Source organism: Triticum dicoccoides, chromosome 2A (genome assembly GCF_002162155.2).
Source record: "Triticum dicoccoides isolate Atlit2015 ecotype Zavitan chromosome 2A, WEW_v2.0, whole genome shotgun sequence".
Taxonomy (NCBI): Eukaryota; Viridiplantae; Streptophyta; class Magnoliopsida; order Poales; family Poaceae; genus Triticum; species Triticum dicoccoides.
The window spans coordinates 37,608,154-37,620,602 of NC_041382.1; the positions used below are offsets into that span (position 1 = coordinate 37,608,154).

Sequence of the window (12,449 nt, forward strand, 5' to 3'; positions counted from 1 at the left end):
GGTTGACGCAGGCGGGGCCGCGGGGGGAGGGGGACGGCGCGGGCGCGGGCACGGGCGGAGGGGGGACGGTGAGGGAGGTGGTCGGGTGCGGCGGGGGAAGCGAGCACGGTCGGGGACGGCGAGCACGGGGGAAGTGGTGGGAGGTGGTGGTCAGGCGCGGGTGAGACGAGGCAGGGGAGGGATTAGAGAGTAATGGAGATTGGGGATTTTAGTGTGGGGGGAGGCTTAGCAATGGCGCACCACCGAGGGGTGCGCCATATGTACATCCATAGCAATGGCGCACCACCGAGGGGTGCGCCATAAGTAATTTAATCTAGCCCGACTCGTCAGGTTATATACAACCTAACCCTATCTACAACAGACCCCGCCCACTAGCCCGACTAGTTAATACGCAGCACACACACCAGGAGGTCCTGGGTTCGATTCCCAGGCTCCCCAATATTTTTTTATGCATTTTAAATCCTGTTTGATATTTATTTGTGTTTAAATATGTTCAAACTTGTTTAAATCATAACAGTATTTTTTTTATAAAAACAGTAATAACCCCCCAGGGGTGCGGGGGGCCGGGTGCTCGTCGGCGGCGGTGGAGCGGGGGAGGGTTGCGGTGGGTCGTCGGCGGCGGTGGAGCTAGCTAGTGGGGGAGGGTGCGGGTGGGATCGAGATCGAGATGGAGGGGGAATCGAGATCGAGATGGAGGGGGGTCGAGATCAAGTGTCCTCATGAATTCAAAAAGTGCCCATGAAATTTAAAAATATTCATGATATCAAAAAGTGCCCATGAAATACAATCGAGAAATGAAGACTACGATTTAAATACAATCGATCTTAGCTAGCTATCTGTTCACAATCTTCCTGCCCTTCTTTTTTGCAAATGGAGTTCTTCTGTGGAACGGACGTCCTTTAGGTAGGGTGGTCCCGCTTCTTCTTGTGGTGTGTGCTGCTACTTCATCGTCGCCGTCATGTTCGATCTTCGGGTTGCCGTACTTGTCGAAGTCTTGCTCATTGGCTACTCCATCCATTCCGATGATCTTCCTTTTGCCTCTCCTCACGACAACACGACTGGGCTTTGACGGGTCGGTAATGAAGAAGCATTGGTCCACTTGGGAAGCCAGTACCCATGGCTCATTTTTCGCGGTGACGTTTGCGCCCGCGGTCTTGGATTTGGCTTCGGGTATAACCATGGTGGTGAAATACCGGTCTTCTTTTAGGACGCTCTTGGCCCATCTAACACGGAACATCGGGACCTTCTCTCCAGCGTAGCTCAGCTCCCAGATCTCCTCGATCCTTCCGTAGTATTTGTCCTTGTCGTTGCCGGTGTAGGATTCCATTGTTACCCCGGAGTTCTGATAATCATCGCTCTTCATGTCCTTGTCCTCGGTGTAGAATGAGTAGCCGTTGATATCGTACGCCTCATAGGTCATCAGGTTGTGCTCGACGCCCTGTGACAAGGCGAATATGAGTTGTTCTTCCGCGGAAGAATCCTCATGTAAAGGGTACGACAGAAGCTTCTACTTGAACCAACGCGTGAAACATGAGTTGTGCTCTTTGAGTATATCTCCGTCCGTCCTCTGTTGGCCTCGGTCATTGTACGTCTTCTCAATAAAGGTTTTGTGCTCTACCACCCAAGGATCGACCATGTCTATGTGTTGTAGCGCGACTAGGTTTGCTCTTTCAAAGTCGGCGAGTCGACCCTCGAAGTCGACATGCATTTCGCGGCGACCCTCACGGTGACCCCATCCAGCGAGCCTGCCGAGGTGCCTGTTGACGGGCAAACCAACGGGGTTCTCGATGCCTAGATAATTCGTGCAGTAGGAGATGCACTCTTCGGTCAGAAAGCCCCTGGCTATACTTCCCTCTGGACGTGACATGTTGTGAACGTATCCTTTGATGACACCATTCATCCTTTCGAATGGCATCATGCTGTGCAGGAACGTCGGCCCGAGTTGGATGATATCCTCCATGATATGGACCAGCAGATGCACCATAACGTCGAAGAATGCGGGCGGGAAGTACATCTCAAGCTCGCATAGTATCACCACGATCTCTTCCTGTAGCCTTCTGAGTTGCCTCACACCAATCGACTTTCGAGAGATGTCGTCAAAAAAGTTGCATAGGCCAAATAGCGTTTCACGGATGTGCGCGTCCATGATCCCACAGATTGCAACTGGAAGTATCTGCGTCATCAACACGTGACAGTCGTGAGACTTCATCCCGCTGAACTTCTGCTTCGCTGGGTCTAGGTATCTGCTTATCTTCCCCGCGTAACCGTAAGGAAGTTTTACTCCTAGGAGGCAGGTGAAAAACTGCTCGATCTCCTCCTGACTTAGAGTGAAGCACGCGGGAGGGTAGTCATTTCCGGTCTTCTTGGCCTTTTTGCCTTTGCGACGACTTTCTGTGTCCTGCTTCGCCTCATCATCATCATCATCATCAGCGTGAAGCTCCTGCCTGATGCCCATTGATTTCAAGTCTGCCCTTGCTTTCGGCCCATCTTTGGTCCTCTCTGGCATGTTGAGCAGGGTACCAAGTAGACTCTCGCACACGTTCTTCGTGATATGCATGACATCAAGGCTGTGAGGCACACGGTGGATCTTCCAGTACGGCAAGTCCCAGAAAACAGACCTCATTTTCCATACCTTCAGCAGCGGCTCTGGCGCCTTTCGCTTCTTTCCCGGCTCTGGCGCCTTTTGCTTCTTTCCCGGCAGTGGGCAGTCTTTCCAATTTTTCAACAGCTCGTCTATTTCCTCGCCGCTCCTCGTACACGGGCGTTTTCGGGGTTCGGTTTCACCATCGAACAGATCCTTGTGTTTCCTCCACGGGTCATCGTCGCGAAGCCACCTTCGATGTCCCATGAACACGGTTTTCGAAGACCCGGGATCTCTATCTAGCTGGCGATACGTTGTGTCATCCATGCACCTTACGCATCCAGAAAATCCGTGGACTACCTGCCCCGCGAGATATCCGTAACCGAGATAGTCGTGCACCGTCGTGAGCAGTGCGGCTCTCATAGGGAAATATTCTTTCTCTGTGGCGTCCCACATATTGGCTGGCGTTTTCCACAACGTGTCTAGCTCCTCCTTCAGCAGCCCCAGATACAGATTGATGTCGTTCCCTGGTTGTTTCGGCCCTTCAATTAGCATACTCATGTGAATGTACTTCCTCTTCATGCACAACCAGGGGGGAAGGTTGTACATCCACACAAACACAGGCCAGGTGCTTGTGTGCTTCTTTGGCTGCCAAACGGATTAACTCCATCTGTGCTCGCGCCCAGCACGATGTTCCTTGGATCCTTCCCAAATTCTGGGTATTCGAAGTTCAACGCTTGCCACTGGCTCGCATCCTTAGGGTGACTCAGCATCTTGTCTTTTTTATTTATCTCCGGATCATTTCCGTCATCTCCCCGCTTCTTCTCCTCCCTATCCGCATGCCAACGCAGGAGCTTTGCTACCTTAGGGTCCGCGAAGTACCGCTGCAGACGAGGAGTGATCGGAAAGTACCACACCGATTTTCGAGGAGCTTTCTTCCTCTTCTTGTATCGAGTGACGCCGCACATCGGACATATGGTAGACTCCGCGTGCTCGTCCCGATAAATGATACAATTGTTCATGCACACATGGTATTTCACGTGCGGTAAATCCAGAGGTCACAGATTTTCTTCACCTCCTTGAAACTGGTCGGGCACTTGTTCCCCTTGGGAAGACGTTCGTGCCAGAATGACATTTTCTCGTCGAAGCATGCTTCGGTCATTTTGTGTTTTACCTTCATCTCCAGAGCCATGAGCGTTACTTTCAAGCGGGTATCCTCGGGCCTGCATCCTTCATACAATGGAGTAACCGCGTCTATCTCCAGTTGATCCAGCTTGGCTTTCTCTCGGGCGGCAGCTCTTGCATTATCCGTCTGCTTGAGAAGCAGCTCTTGAATATGAGGGTCCTGCACCCAGCCTCCATCGTCGTCTGCTCTGGCATCTTCATCTTTATGATCATGCCCTTCGTCTTGATCTTCCTCATCATCATGTACGACATCTTCTACATGATGACTGTGTACATCATCACCGTCGTGATCATGTCATGGAGATTCTTCGTCTTCTCGCCCGCCCTCGCCGCGGTGGTACTCGTCTTGTTGCCCTTCCTCATTTCTTGCCCGGCCCCGGCCATGGACGACTTCATATTCATCTTCATCACCTTGCCACCGATAGCCATCCATGAAACCACGCAAGAGCAGGTGGTCCCGCACCTGCCCAGAATTCGGGTCCGCAATAAGGCTCTTCAGCTTGCATCTTTGACACGGACATCTTATCTCCGTCTCGTTCTTTTGAAGCATCTCGGCCTTCGCGGAGCTCAAAAACCTATTCACGATGCCTTCAGTCATCGTGCGGACCATGGTCGCCTGCGGGGTAGAGCAAAACGATATTTTAAAACCAAGAAAAAATTTGGCATGACCTTCCCTAAAAATAGGACCAAAAAGAATGCATAGTGCCAAAATTCTCGCCGAAACGGAAATGAATCAAAACATTCCGGCAAAATATTGGCAACTATCGCATTTCAAATACCGGTACCTTCAAACACAAACATATATGCAACACCACAAACACATGCAACACCACAAACATACATAGATCTAGCTAGGCCACAAAAAGTGCATGTGCACGTTGTCGGAGCGAGCTAGGGAAAAAAAAAGTAGATCTACATCATGAAGATAGCTTTCCACTTACTTACCTAACAAAAAAGGTAATTTCACCACTTAATTTTGATGAATCTATGGTGGAAATGAGGTGCGGAGGAGGAGGCAGCCGAAAGCTTGGAGAAAAGGTGGAGGGAATGAAGTGGGGAAAGTGAGTGGGTAGGTGTGGGGCTGTCCAAAATATCTTGTTGGGGTCCCAGGTTACTAATGGCGCACCACAAGGAAATGCGCCATTAGTAACCCTGGTTACTAATGGCGCACCTGCAGGTGATGCGCCATTAGAGTTTGCAAAAAAGTAAAAAATATAAATATATATACTAATGGCATACCGTGTAATAGTGCGCCATTACTAGTTTAAACTAGTAATGGCGCACTATGAAACAGTGGCAATTAGTAGTTTTGCAAAAAAAAAAGAATAAGAAAAAAATTACAGTAAAGGCGCACTCTGTGCCTGGTGCGCCATTACTAGTTAGAACTAGTACTGGCGCATTGTCGACCTGATGCGCCATTAATATGTATGGAAAAATGGAAAAAAATACTAGTGGTGCAACCTGTTTCTGGTGCGCCATTAGTGTCTTCCACACTAATGGCGCATCACCAACAGGTGCGCCATTAGTATATAATAGTGGCGCACTACTTCCCTGGTGCGCCATTAGTATCAATCCTATCTATATCCCTTTTCCTAGTAGTGGTGTTTCAACTCGTAGTCTAGGCCTTGCCGGACACCTCGCAACCCGGTGGCTTGGAGGTGATGTAACTGATGCAATGCACCTTTCACAGGTTGTCGAAGCCGTTGATAAGGACATAGGCATCAGGGTACTCCTTCTTGACCTCCGCCACCTCCTTGAGCACCTGTGTGGCGTCGGTGCACCCGAACATAGGCAACTTCTACTTTGTTTGGCATCCGCCGTCATAGTACCCGAGGGAGCTATTGTGCTCACGGAAGATGAAGCCAACCTTGCTGAACTCAAGGCAGGGCACCCACTTGGGTCGGATCAGGTAGTCGACCTACTTAAGGAGGGCCTCTATATATGGAGAGGGGGTGGCAAGTAAAACAGGGTCTCAAACTTCTTGATGCCCTCGATTGGCTAAACCCAATTAGATGGATTTAACACAATTGATAAACGCTTAAAGCTTAAATTAATTTTACTGACAATTTAAGTAAAACCTAGCCATAAGGCAAAAATTACTCCTTATGGGCACGTCTGTGTTAGTCAACCACTCAACTACCAATGCAGACCTAAGTGCAAGCCTATGCCTTGTACATAGAATAATCATTGGGGGTTGAGAAGTCAAAAACAAAGAAAGTCTTGCATCAATGCAGCTGACCATTAGGCAATGGAGAAGGCCTTATTATCGATGCTAACACAAGGAGTAGGGATCGACATGCAACTAGCTAGGATGCACACAGACCTATGAATAAATGAAAGCTCTCCCAAGGACTAAGTGGGGGTGCATCCAACTTGCTTGCTCATGAAGACCTCGAGCATTTGAGGAATCTCGTCATCAAGACATAGAGGAAAAGTTCTATAATATATATTCTCCACCTAGTATAAAACATAAAGCTCATGAAACTTTAATTAGATGACCAACAAAAGTTCTTTAGTAAGGGTCTCTGACAAGAATATTTATCATCCTATTTTACTAGCAAAAACCGATAGAGATGATAGTAGTGACATGGAAAACAAACATTTTTTTTGTATTCATAAGTAAAGAAACTGAAATTTGTAACTGCCAATCAGGGGATCTTAATGTCAAATACTGAATTATTACACCCACTACCTGTGAGACATCCATTGCAGTGCCAAATAAAGAATATTTTTTGAGAATTAACAGCAAGGCAATGGTCCGCTTGCTGTATATAATAATTATCACACAAATGTTGTATATGTAGCCGGTGCCAGAATTTACATATGCATGCTCCACAACCTATGTTTGTACATACACAGATCATATAGAACAAAAATTATGCTTAGTTCGAAAAGCAGAGCCGTGGAGAAAAGTGAAGTTCAGGAAAGAGCTTCATACATAGGCCATTGTTTTAACTCGTAGTAAGGCCTTGATGGACTCCTCACAACTAGGTGACCTGAAGGTGATGAAGCTGACGCAAGTTGTCGAAGCCGATGATGCAGACATAGGCGCCAGGGTACTCCTTGACGTCCTCCACCTCCTTAAGCACCTTCTTGGCGTCGGTGCACCCGAAGATAGGTAGCTTCCACGTTGTCTAGTATCAGCGGTCATAGTACCTAGGGAAGTTGTTGTACTCACGGAAGACGAAGCCAACCTTACTGAACTTGAGGCAGGGCACTCACTTGGAGGGGATCAGATAGTCGACCTGCTTGAGGAGGGCCTTCATGGAGAGGGGTGGCAAGTGACAGGATCTCAAACTTCTTGATGCCCTCGATCGGCCAAACCTGATCAGATGGAACGAACACAATTGATTAACACTTAGTGCTTAAATTAATTATACTAACAATTTAAGAAAGACCTAGCCATAAGGCAAAAAATTACAACTTATGGGCATGTTTGCCTTAGTCAACCACTCAACTACCTATGCAGAGCTAAGTGCAAGCCTATGCCTCACACTTAAAGGGAAAATAGAATAATAATTGGAGTTTGAGAAGTAAAAAACAAAGAAATTAGACTAAATATGCGGCTATTTGAACGTGTGGTCTTAAAAAAATTGGGGTCGGATGTATGCAGGCAGCGTTGGATATATTATTCTGTGGAGTACCTTCCAACTTCCATCCTCCTGAATGGTGTGCCTGGTAGGCCACTCCAATGGAAACCTGGGATTCATCTGGGTAACCCACTGTTACTACTTCTATTTTTCTTGGCAGTGGATTTACTTCAATCTATTCTCAGTGACATGTATCATCATGGGGAATTATCTTTTCCAATTCCATCTCATGATCTAGACTCTCCAATTGCTCCTCCTAAAAGAAATGTTACAATTTTTGTCTAATATAAATCCACTTGTTTGAAAGTGAATTTGCATAAATCCTCCATGGTGCTTATAAATGTGATTGATGATGAAGCTTCTTGTTGGCCAGTTTGTTTGAGTGTAAACTGGGTAAGATGCCTTTCACTTACCTGGTTTACCTATGGGTAACACTAGGCCCAAGATGTATGACTTAATGCCTTTCGTTGACAGAATGAAAAGGAGATTGGCAGCTAGCTCTTCTCTGCTCGCACAAGGTGCTAGATTGAAACTTCCGAGGTTTGCCATTTCATGTGTTCCCATATACTATCTTCGTAGTCTCTAGATCCCCCTGGTATAATTAGACAACTGAACATAATTGAGCAGAATGTCTCTGGCATGGCAATGCTGATAGCCCAAAGCAACCTTTGGCGACATGCCATCTGGTATGTAAACCAAAGCAGAATGGTGGTAAGGGTATCATTAACCGTCATATTCAGGACCAAGCTTTGCTTACAAAATGCTTGCGCAAATTTTATAACAAAGCTCACGTTCCATGGGTAAATTTGATATCGATTTCTTACTATCATGGAGTCATACCTGATGCAACAGTCCTTTGTGGCTCCTTCTGGTGGATGGATCAGTACAGGGCCATCTCTTCAATGGAAATTAATATGAGCGACTCTGCCCTGTTCTTGTTTGATGCTTGGTTGATTGAGGGATCTTGTCGACGTCTTCGACATCATTTGGAAAGGCTGCTTTCTTTGCCTTGGACATTTCTGTTTAAGATTTTTGTAGAAACCCCTGATCGGGCCACTCTTTTACACCTACCAATTTCTCCTGAGGCGTTGGATGAATTGTAACCTCTGGATGGTTCGTTAAATAGCCTTCAACGTAATCCACTTTCCTTGTTTGTTCTTTGTTAGGAGGATCATTTTCTTCTAAGAGTTTCTACTGCATGATGCACAAACACATGCCCACTGACGAACCTTGCAAATGGATATAACAATGCACCATGAAGATCAAGACCTTAGCTTAGACCCTATTGCTTTATCGGTAGAACGCTCGGAACATGCTTCTTAGAAGGCACTGCCATTCTCCTCGGGATGAAATCCATTGTGCTCACATGAGGAAAGAGACCACTTGTTTTTCTTCTATAATTTGAGTCAAATGATTTGTACTTATTTGTAGATTGATTGGAGACCTTGACGAAACACTAGACAATGTATTGATGCTGCATGTAAACGATTTGGACACCCTTTGTTTCTTTGTAGTGGTGTTCTCTTGGAGCTAATATTTATATTATTAGAAATGGCAAGATCTTCGTAGTGGAGAGGCCAACCTTTCCCGCTTGGTTTTGTAAATTTTTACATGACATCTCTTCTTGCACATGGAGTTAAGGCTTGTATCAAACCGAAGCTCCTTGTTTGGATTAGTAACCTCCATTAGATAAATAGGTAAGTTGGTAAGTGTTGTTTTTCCTTCTTCCTTGGTTTCTTTTGTAAATATTTTTGCTTCCTTTTGTTTTCATCGAATAAAGGACTGTATAGCTGTTGCTACATAGTAGTTCAAATCCGAGATTTTTCTTGATTTTCACAAGTATGATTGCAATCCTTCACAAATAGCTCATGCAAAAGTTCCATAATAAGATTTGAATGCTATTGTTATATCGAGTTCAGTTAGATGTTTATTATACTGACCAACAAAAGTTCTTCAGTAAGGGTCTCTGAGAAGAATATTTTTCATTCTATTCTACTAGCAAAAACCGATGAAGATGATGGTAGTTACATGGAAAAGAAACCACAATTTTTTGTATTTTTTTAAACTCAACTTTTGTATTGATATAAGTAAACAAACTGAAATTTGTAATTGCCAATCAGGAAATCTTAATGTCAAATACTGAATTCTTCCACCAACTAGCTGTGAGACATATCCATTGCAGTGCCAAATAAAGAAAGTTTTCCGAGAATTAACAGCAGGACAATGGTCCGCTTGTTGTATATAATAAATATCACACTGGTGTTGTATATGTGTAGCCGGTGCTAGAATTTACATATGCATGCTCCACAACCTATGTTCGTACAAACACAGATCATACCGAACGAAAAATATGCTCTGGTCGGAAAGCAGAGTCCTGGACAAAAGTGAAGTTCACAAAAGACAATCATACATAGGCCATTGTTTCAACTCGTAGTTTAGGCCTTGCCAGACTCCTCGCAACCCGGTGGCCTGAATGCGATGAAGCTGACGCACTGCACCTGGCGCAGGTTGTCGAAGCCGATGACGCGGACATAGGCGTCAGGGTACTCCTTCTTGACCTCCTCCACCTCGTTGAGCACCTGCGTGGCGTCGGTGCACCCGAACATAGGCAGCTTCCACATTGTCCAGTATCGGCCGTCGTAGTACCCGGGGGAGCTGTTGTGCTCACGAAAGACGAAGCCAACCTTGCTGAACTCGAGGCAGGGCACCCACTTGGAGCGGATCAGGTAGTCGACCTGCTTCAGGAGGGCCTCCGTGGAGAGGGGTGGCAAGTAAGACAGGGTCTCGAACTTCTTGATGCCCTCAATCGGCCACACCTGAGTGAATGGAAATTATGGAATGCACACAACTGCTTAACACTTCGTGCTAGTAAATTGTACGTACTGAGGAAGAAACTCATATCAGTTTTGTGCCTCGACATACCTGCATGCACCTGATCCTTCCGCCATTGCTGACGCTGCCGAGGCTGCCGCTGGAGCGGCGGCTGACGGGCAGACCGGCCGTGGACTTGAGCCCCTGGAAGGGTGCGACGGTGGTAGCCGACGAAGCCATCACGGCGGGGGCCATGGTATTGTATTATCGGCGGAGAGGAGGATGCTGGCTACACTTGAGGCCCCATTGCCGGGTCACTACCGTATATATAGCCAGACACTTAGCGCCGTTTCTTTGGTACAGATGTGGCTGGGGTGGCTGACGTTCTCTGGTTGCCTCGTTTCCTTATCTTCTCCGGATCAGTGGAAGAAGCATGGCCGTCGGATGCATTGTGTGTGCTGGAAATTTCAGTCCTTCATGTCATTGGGTGGCTGCCACACAACCTTTTTCCAGCTTTTCTTGTTTTTGGTTTCATTTAAAGCCAAAAGTTTCTCGAGTACAAATTTTCTGAGATGCGACTTGAGTGGCGCGGGCAAAATATTTTACATTTTATCATAAAATCTGATGGCTCATTCCCTCGAAAGTATGCCCATAGACATAGAGTGTGCGTGTGTGCATTTATAGGGGTTATTGTACAGGCGTGTATGCAAACGTCTACTTTTGTACACCGTTTCTCTAAATAAAATATATGTTTTGTTGGTACAATTAATTGAACTAGCATAGTAACCGTCCACACATAGAACAAGTTCTTTCCCTCTTGCAAGGCAACTATTGAAAGCTCTCCACCTCTCTATCTGCCAGTAAGCCTATGGATCCGCCTTCCCTCTGCGGGAAGGGCATTCTTGGTGGCTCAGCTCTGGCTAGTAGATAAGTAGGGTTTTAGTCCTCATAGGTGAGGCGCTTGGACGGATGGCGGCCCTTCTTCTTTGAGCCAATCTTTCGGGATCTGATCCTCTTCAAGTTCCTCTGTCTGGGGAGTTCCGACATAGATTCCTGCCAGCTCCTCAAGCGGCGAGGTTAGGAATTCTCGTCATGCATACGCACACTAAGATTTGGTGTCAGATTCTTTAGACCGATTCAGGGATTCAACGGCGACGACTGCGGCTCCAGAGCACTGGTTCTTATGGGCACGTGCATGAAGACTTCCTGACTGTCATCGACAAGGTTAGGATAGCTCCAGAGTGGGAGCAACGACAACGGTGTGTTAGTGGCTCGTCTCTGTGAGTAGGAACGAAAAAAAGCCCTATATCTCGACATTTTGACAACTATGTGACAATGGGATTGAGCTACTCCATACCTTCTTTTAAACACTAGTGGGTAGGAATGAAAAGCTCTATATCTCAACTATTAACACGTATGGCTAAATCTGTACCTTGAATTATAGGATATGCCAATTGATCAATGGTGGGCGGTCTCCCACATAACATTGTCTCTCAAGTAGAGCTGCAAATGAGTCGAGTTCGAGCAAGTTGGACTTGGCTCAGCTCAACTCATATTAAAATTCGAGCGAGCTCAAACTGAGTGAAGCTTAAGGTCAAGCTGTAGAATATGACTCATGCTTAGCTTGTAATGATCTCGAGTCGATTTCGAGCTAGTTTCGAGTTAAATGAGATGATAGAAAATATAAAATTTACGACTATTATTCCAACTAGATAAGCACAACACGACATAAAAAAGCACAAAAAATATTATTCCAATCAGAACGAGGATAATACAACTTTCTTTTGAAATGATACAAATTTGTTAGAAATAGTTTAACTTATTCTATCACAACCGAAAGTCTAGTATCAACATAAGATAACGATTCATGACATATATATAATTGGGAAAACGAAGATGCATATGCTGGGAACTCTTGCCAGAAATAACATAATATTTAACACATAGCGGACCACGTACCATAATAAAGCCTAAATTTTCTCTATAACTAATTAAGCTTCGATGTTCGTTTGTAAATAAAACGGAGAAAAATCCTGGATGACATATATGGTATTAAATTATCGTATTTTCATTTATTATATGGCATGATCATTTAACATAATGATATTATGCCGAGCTACGGAGCGAGCCAGTATTGGTTCAAGATCAGCCCGTTTCTCGACTAAGCTACATGAAGTGTTCGCACTCAACTCATTTCTTTTCGAGTCGAGTGAAAAAACGAGTCGATCTCGAGCCGCTCACCAGCCTCAAGCTTTTCTTCCAGCCCTAATCTCAAGCAACGT

At 45.8% G+C, this 12,449-nt stretch overlaps 1 protein-coding gene across 1 annotated transcript; it reads right to left on the minus strand.

The window, feature by feature from the left end:
• Nucleotides 1-9,554: 9,554 nt before the first annotated feature.
• Nucleotides 9,555-10,477, minus strand: LOC119353018 (ribulose bisphosphate carboxylase small chain PWS4.3, chloroplastic). Its single transcript, XM_037619596.1, has 2 exons — nt 10,279-10,477; nt 9,555-10,172 (listed from the first exon to the last, which is right to left on the minus strand). The coding sequence occupies exons 1-2, from the start codon at nt 10,420-10,422 to the stop codon at nt 9,792-9,794; spliced, it is 525 nt and encodes a 174-aa protein (XP_037475493.1). The 5' UTR covers nt 10,423-10,477; the 3' UTR covers nt 9,555-9,791.
• Nucleotides 10,478-12,449: the final 1,972 nt, after the last annotated feature.